This window comes from Monopterus albus, unplaced genomic scaffold (assembly GCF_001952655.1).
Source record: "Monopterus albus unplaced genomic scaffold, M_albus_1.0 scaffold205.1, whole genome shotgun sequence".
NCBI lineage: Eukaryota > Metazoa > Chordata > Actinopteri > Synbranchiformes > Synbranchidae > Monopterus > Monopterus albus.
Genome location: NW_018128085.1, coordinates 69,939 through 77,253, shown reverse-complemented (window position 1 = coordinate 77,253; position 7,315 = coordinate 69,939). Strand labels below are relative to the sequence as shown.

The 7,315-nt window shown below is 39.0% G+C and overlaps 1 protein-coding gene across 1 annotated transcript in view; it reads left to right on the top strand.

Annotated features, from left to right (window-relative positions):
- gcgrb (glucagon receptor b) overlaps nt 1-7,315 on the top strand; it is a 39,982-nt gene that overhangs the window by 23,695 nt on the left and 8,972 nt on the right. Inside the window, exons 2-4 of the mRNA XM_020618406.1 lie at nt 5,215-5,347; nt 5,535-5,631; nt 5,741-5,856. Coding sequence (XP_020474062.1) covers nt 5,294-5,347; nt 5,535-5,631; nt 5,741-5,856 — 267 coding nt within the window. The 5' untranslated portion in view covers nt 5,215-5,293. The remainder of the gene's footprint in view (nt 1-5,214; nt 5,348-5,534; nt 5,632-5,740; nt 5,857-7,315) is intronic.

Sequence of the window (7,315 nt, the reverse complement as noted above, 5' to 3'; positions counted from 1 at the left end):
CCAGGATGAGCTTACATATTGTGCACTTACATGAAAATGTGTGGGGGCAGAGGATAGAGGCACAGTTTTACTCTGTCTGTTTAAGCAAATGTCCTTTGTGTGATGTTGGTGTACACACCCACACAGAGATGCACACAGGCAGAAGTGTGTGTGTGTGTATTTTGATTTGCATATATATCATCCAGGCATATTCCAAAGGAGAAGCCATGACTCATAGAGACTGAAATCAATGAGCGTGGTTATGCAGATGTTTTCTCTCTTTCTATCTCTCTTTGTCTCACTCTTTAATAACACACACTCAAACAGCTCTGTATTCATCAAGAGATTATTGAACAAGGACACTGAACTTTTTCCAATGAATAGTCATGTAAAAGAAGTTGAACCCAGCTAGATGAATGATTCGAGCACAGGCGTAGTAAAAACAAAAGTTCAGCGAAAGATTCCTCTGAGCGAATGCACATAAAAAAATACAATAAGTTTATCAAGGCATTGGAAAGTAATTCATAAGTCCGTTCAGAGTTTGAAAAGCACTACATCTGAACTAAAAATAGTAGCATTGGTGCTGTGTAAAAAGTCAACACCAGTTTAGAAAGTTTTATTGTTTGTATTCAGACTATTTGAGATGATTTATTTTCTGAGAAACTTTCACAGCTCATAAAAATGCTACAACCCCTCTGAAAAAACTCAAACAGAAAAAGAAAACATTTTGCAGATGCAAAGCTTACATCTGACCACAGTGATAAACTTAAAAGCAGCTACTGTTAAATGATTTAACTACTGACCATTAACCTCAGGCATTACCACCCTGGAGACAGATACAGTATTTCCACAGTTTGATTAGTCTGGGACAGTCCTGGGATTATGGGGACATTTGATGATACTGTGCTGACAGCTTGGCAGTGTCCTCCATCATATCTTCCAGATGTCACTTGATTGTAAACACATCCCTGATGATTGAAAATCCTCTGCTATTATACTTGTCTCAAAAGAACACTAACCCTCAGAATGACAACCCACGGAGTGCGGTGCAGCACGCCATCAAACTCACCCCCTTTTGTTTTCTATGAGACACAAGCAAATCGCTTTTCAAAGCACTGTGGGATTCCAGGAGACACAAAAAGGGCTCTTGAAGCAATCAAAGGGAAGGAGTCAAAGGCTGTACTGTAAATGTTTAACTTTGTGCAAATGAAGGTAAAATTTGCACAAAAGTGACACAATGAAAACTGACAAAGTGGCTTGTTTGGACACGGGTGAATGTTAAAACATCTGTGGACAAGACAATAATAGTCGCAGTCTCTCCTGTATGACCCCTGCCTTCTAGATTACAATGATAAAGAGAAGATAGATGCAGCTTGGTGCGAAGTTGTGGAAATTGTCTGATAAAGCAATGAAGTAACTACACAGAGCAAGCAAAGACATGTTATCAGCATTTACACATTTTCTGTTAAATATAAGAGGGCTCTCATGTGTCACCGCGTCACCCTGCGTCCACACAGCTGGGCAGGAAGTGATGGAGGTGATGTTGCATGATTATGATAGACCTTTCATGCTTACATCCTTAGTCATTAAAAATCTTTGTTAAAAACCTTGTTTTGGTAGTGGTTGATGGAAAACTTGATTCTCTGTAGTTTGCTTACTGGGCCGTGAGATTTGTAGAGGATGCAAACCTCTTTATATTTCACAAGTCTAATTAAGCATTTGCACAAAATCACAAGCTCATACTTGGCTTTTTCACTTTTTTTTTGCTGACATTTCTCCAGCACTGAGTAGAGTGCAGACCCATCATTTAATAAAAAGGTTACTTTGTGATTTTTGTCTGCCTCACCAGCTTGCATTGTGAATTTCGGACTTCTTGACTGGCAGAGCGCAGAGGGGCTCTCGACTGTTTTTTAAGCACTATAACCATGTCAGCTGGCTCTCTATAAGGATGCACCCTTTCACCCTTTCTCTTTATGTACACTGATGGAGCATGAGCACTCTTCTGATGACACTGCATTGCTTTCCCTTCTTCAAGGTTCACAATCTTTACACAGCACAACTCTCATGGATTTTTATTATTAGTGTGACAACAGCTTGCTGGATTTAAAACAAAGGCACCGACTGTTGATTTTAGATGTAATGGGCATGTACAGTAGCCAAACACAATGAAAGTGTGGAACTTGTTCAGTCATGTAAATGTCTGGCCACTGGTTTTGATGATCAGCTTAAAACAGATGTGACTACAGATATTATTGTGAAGCAGGGACAGCAGAGAATTCCAATCTTTTTCTGTCAGTAAACTTATTCTTTCTTGTTTCTATGTGACACCTTTGTGTTTTTCTGTGCTTTTGTCTGTTGGTTTTATGGCCTCTCAAGAAAAGATAGAAGGAGCCTGAATAACATTTTCAAAATCTGTCCAGAAATAATGGAAGTGAAACTAAGCGACCTGCATTCTTGTTGCAACCAACAAGCTGCCTTTAAGGCATCAGCTCTCTTGGCCTCAGTTAAGAAGGTTTTTGCATCATGAGGCTGGTAAAACGAATCGTTACTCTGAATCATTCTGCAGTTTGACACCTAAATGCTTTGTAGCTGTTGAGTCACGCTAGTGGATGTAAAAAAAAAAAAAATTGTATGTACGTGTTATTATTTTATTGATTTTAATGTTTTGTGTTTTGACGTTTTACTTTTCTGGGTGTTGTATTAGTTTGTTAGTCTGCTGTAGTGTGTTAGGAGAGCTGCTTCAAACGAGTTGCCTCCAGTGGAATGAATGAAGTAGCTTGAAATGTATTGTATTATATTGTACTGTACATAATGTATTACTGTTGATAGAATACTGTATTTTAGACTATTTTCTTATATATAAAAATCCATAAAAAGACCAGACACAACCAAGGTGTTAGCCTGCACTTTAGTGCTTTCTGACACCGCCTGCTACTCCGTGACCCTTGCCCAAACCCATTAGTTCTAACTGAAGAAGGCTGCATAATTTTCTAAAACTGCTGTGCACTGTAGTTTTTACAATGCTTACAGTACAGTGTATGAATACTTAAACAGTACTCAAACAGAAATAAATAGTTCTTTTGTTGGGGACTATTTTCAGTTGTGGATTCATACATATTTGATGTGCTGTACGCAGAGGTGGAAAGTAACTACAGTGTAAGTACATGTACTCAAGTACTGTACTTAAGTACAATTAGGAGGTATCTAAACTCTACTTGAGTATTGTAATTTCATGCTACTTCATACTTTGACTTCACATTTCAGAGAAAATTATTGTGCTTTGTGCTCACTATATTTATTTTGATAACTTTAGTTGCTAGTAACTTTTCAGAAACAGGTTAATAAAACAAAATACTGCATAATCACAAGATTTATTGATCTTTGGTACAAAATTCACAAGCTACCCAGTAATAATTAAAATTATAAGTATATAAGTGGCTAAAATGAGCTCCACCTTTACCAGCTACAACATGGAATGTGACATACACAAAATGCATTAATAATTATAATCAAATAATATGATGTACATCAGTGTAAATGGTGCCATTTTGCCTAATGAATACTTTTACTTTTGATTCATTAAGTATATTTTCTGCTAATAATTTTGTACTTTTACTGAAGTCATATTTTGAATGTAGGACCTTTACTTGTAACAGAGTATTTTTATACTGTGGTATTGTTACCTTTAATTAAGTAAACAATCGGACTGTACATGTGCGGGACTGGAAATATAAACTGCAATACCCATGTTCACTGTAACGAAAAACCATGTCTCATATTTGTAACAGTGTACCTCATTGGTGTCTTTTTACAGTCTGGTCAACCACGGAGCTCAATCCATTACTGATTCTGGTCTTTTTATGTAATTATAAAATATAGAAAATCACCAGACGGATCCTTATGAAGTATGATTTGTTGTTTGAGTCATTTGTGTTCCAGGTTTACCTAAATCCATAGCTGCCTTGATAAAACCAATCCAGTGATTTATATTGTTGTTTATATCATTCACAGAAAAATCCTCTGTGTATTTATCATAAACTGTGGTACTGTGTACCAAGCGCATAGAATACATTACAATAAAAACTGTTGATTGGTCCTTCTGCTCTTTTTCTGTTTGGCTTTGGTGCTTAGTCAATGAGACCCGCATGTGGCTGTAAAGAGAAAAGATATGATTGTAACACCACATGATAAAAAGCCTGTTGCAGGAAGAAAACACAGCAGCAGTTTGTTGTGTTTCTGTTTGCTTGGATCTCTTTACCGTGTGAAGGTGCTAGTCTGTGTGCTGTGATAACAAGTAAGTCTGTTTGACATAGATCTCATCTACGTTTATTTAGCACCATGCACACACACACACACACACACACACACACACAGTGGAGACGTTCTGAAACAGACACAAAAAGACTGGAATAGAATGGAATTTGAAACGTTTTAGCCAAAAATGTTTCCATAGTCAAGGTGTTTTTTGCAGAAACGTTTCAGATTTCGTTTTGTTCTCCAACTCCGTGGGTGAAGATGGCACCACAGGAAACACCCCTGCCACAAAAATCACACATTCACATAAACAATTGTACCTATTTCAGTCAAGTTAATGTTGTAGATTTCATTAAACAGACTTTTAAAAAGTTTGTTCTAGACGTGAGGCTAGGCACAGACACACACATACATTAAAATGTGTTAGCAGGAGTTGGTCACTGAAGGCCCATCCTTTGATCCACCTTCCCTACTGTCATCTTATCATCTGTTGAGCTCTCAGTTTTTGTGTGGCAGCTTTTCAAAGAATGTGTAGAGGAATGTACAGAGAAAGAAACACACTAATGCAGACAACTGTTTCAGTGCCATGGGTCACATTCTGGTGAGTTATTTAAGGTTTTGGGTTAATAAAACCAATTAGACCTACTCACAAACAAACAAACAATGGCCAAGCTACAAATATGGTTCATTTTTTTGTTCAGGATCTTGCATAGCTGGCAATGTGGAGATACACGGTTTTCATCTATCAGTATGTTGTAAGCATGTGTGTTGTGCGTGAGAAAGAGAAGTAGTCAGTATATTACTAAGTTATTTGTTTTGTTTGTTTATTGACTTTCATGTCTTCGTCGTTTCACTCCAGCTCTTTCAGCTGCAGTTCAAACAGCCCCCAACACACACACACACAATGTGTGTGTCCACTAACAAGCTTCTCCATGTGGTGTGTGTGTGTGTGTGTGTGTGTGTGTGTGTGTGTGTGTGTAGGCCACATGATGAGATAGGGCCAAGACTGCCTCCTCTGAGTTCTGGTGCCCACTGAACCCCATCTTCCAGCATCAGTGGGATGTCCCAGGTGTGTCTCCTCTTGGCCTGGCTTGCGCTCTGCAGCTGCACAAAGGTACGGCTCCCAACCTTTCTGTCTTTCATATAGCCACACACAGTCTGATGTGTGCCTTTGATTGGTTACACTCTCTCTTAAGCATGACTGCAAATCTACAGATCTAAATCAGTAGCTGGATGATGGGGAAAGGTTGTAGTAGCATTACTGAATACTGATATGAAGCAGGCAGTTATGTCTTCTGCAGGTCTCCTCTATTAACTCCTTGGAGCTTGTGAAGGAGCAGTGGAGCAGTTACAAGAACCAGTGCCTGGACCACCTTAGCACCACGCCCCCCGCCACAGGTGAGCCTCACTCCTCCCGGCATGAGCTCATGTCTGTGAGAGAATAAAGAACGCCTGACCTACAAAGAGCCTCGAGCACAGATTTCACAGATCTTGTCTTCCACTGCAGGGCTGGTGTGTAACAGAACCTTTGATCTATACGCCTGCTGGCCTGATGGACTCCCAGGAACCATAGTCAATGTATCCTGCCCATGGTTCCTGCCATGGTACCGGAAAGGTTTGTATGTGAGTGTGTGCGTACAATACAGGTAGGGTGTTTGAGTATATATTGACTTCACCAAGACAGAAAATAAGAGAGAGTAAGGTACATACTGTTGCAGGTAAATTGCAAAACTGTCCATTTAAAACTGCAATAATAAATATTTTTATATTAGCAATGGATCAAACGACTGCATATAATGTTGATTGGGATTGATACAGAACTTGTTTTACAGCACTGCTCTGGTTCAGTCTCATCTCTGTCATCAGCACCATTTCAGTGTGCACCATAGAGCTGTTAGTTCAGTTGGGAATCTCAAGAATAGAGCATCTATCCAATGACAATATTTGCGATGAGAACTTCAGAGAAAGAGCTTTTCAGGCTGTTCTAATTTAAAATCATCTTGTGCAGCAAGTGGATAATGCTTTGCAATGGCAACACAGCCCATTATAAGTACTTGTCATTCAGTGTGGTGAACCTTTTGTATGAATGCTGTATTGAGTAGTGTCACAGAGAGAATGAGGCACTAACTGGGTGTGAAGGCCAAATGTTTCCCAGCTATGACTTTCCTATCAACCTGGGAGAAGTGTTAAGACTTCACATTGTGTCTTCGAGGGCAGCTCACCTGTCCTGTGATGCTTTCTGAGTCATCTGAACTTGGTGCACAGACATGTTTCAGTTCCAATTTCCTCCAGGTGGTTTGGAAGCTCTGAATAGGTGTTAAGAGTAGCTGGTCTCTGTCATCTGCTGTGGACTGGCAGCCTGGCGGGAGTTTCTCACTGTCATTTTCCGGTGTGTATGTGTGTGTGTGCATGTATTAATGTCCGTTCCGCTAATTTTTCTGTTTCTGCAACTATTTGAGAAACAGAAATAAACCTGCAAGCATCCGAGGACCACATGACACACCAGGCAAAGACCTTCGCTGTCCTGTTGGTCAAAAGTATTTGAATGTGCCATGTATGGATTTCAAGTTATAACCCAAACATATAGTAGGTCCCTTAGGGTGGTCGTGAATAAATATTTGTTTTACCTTTAATTTGGCATATTTCACCTTTGTACCTTGGAAAGTTTAAAATGTATGATTCTTTTGCACATTATAATAATAGTAATACATCATATATCAGTGCTAAACCAAATGACGTCAGTAAATTCTTTATTTTAAAAAATGTTTCTGTCAGGGTGGGCATTAAGCACCATCTAAACAGTAGCGGGTACATACTCAAGTCAAGTCATGTCAAGATTTTTATTTGCCATTTATGCATAAACAGACAGTCTAGGTGTACAGGAATTCTTGTGCAGCTCTCCTTTGGAGTCAGGTAAGGAGTCAAAAGCCAAGGATGCTTAGTCTTAAAATAAAAAAAGTTACATAAAGGCAACAAAGTATTAAAAACCGCAATAGACAAAAATAGAGTAATAGTATTTTCCCCACTTAGTGTGCCATCCTAACTTTAAACATCATAATCTGTGATGTGTGTATCTCTGTGT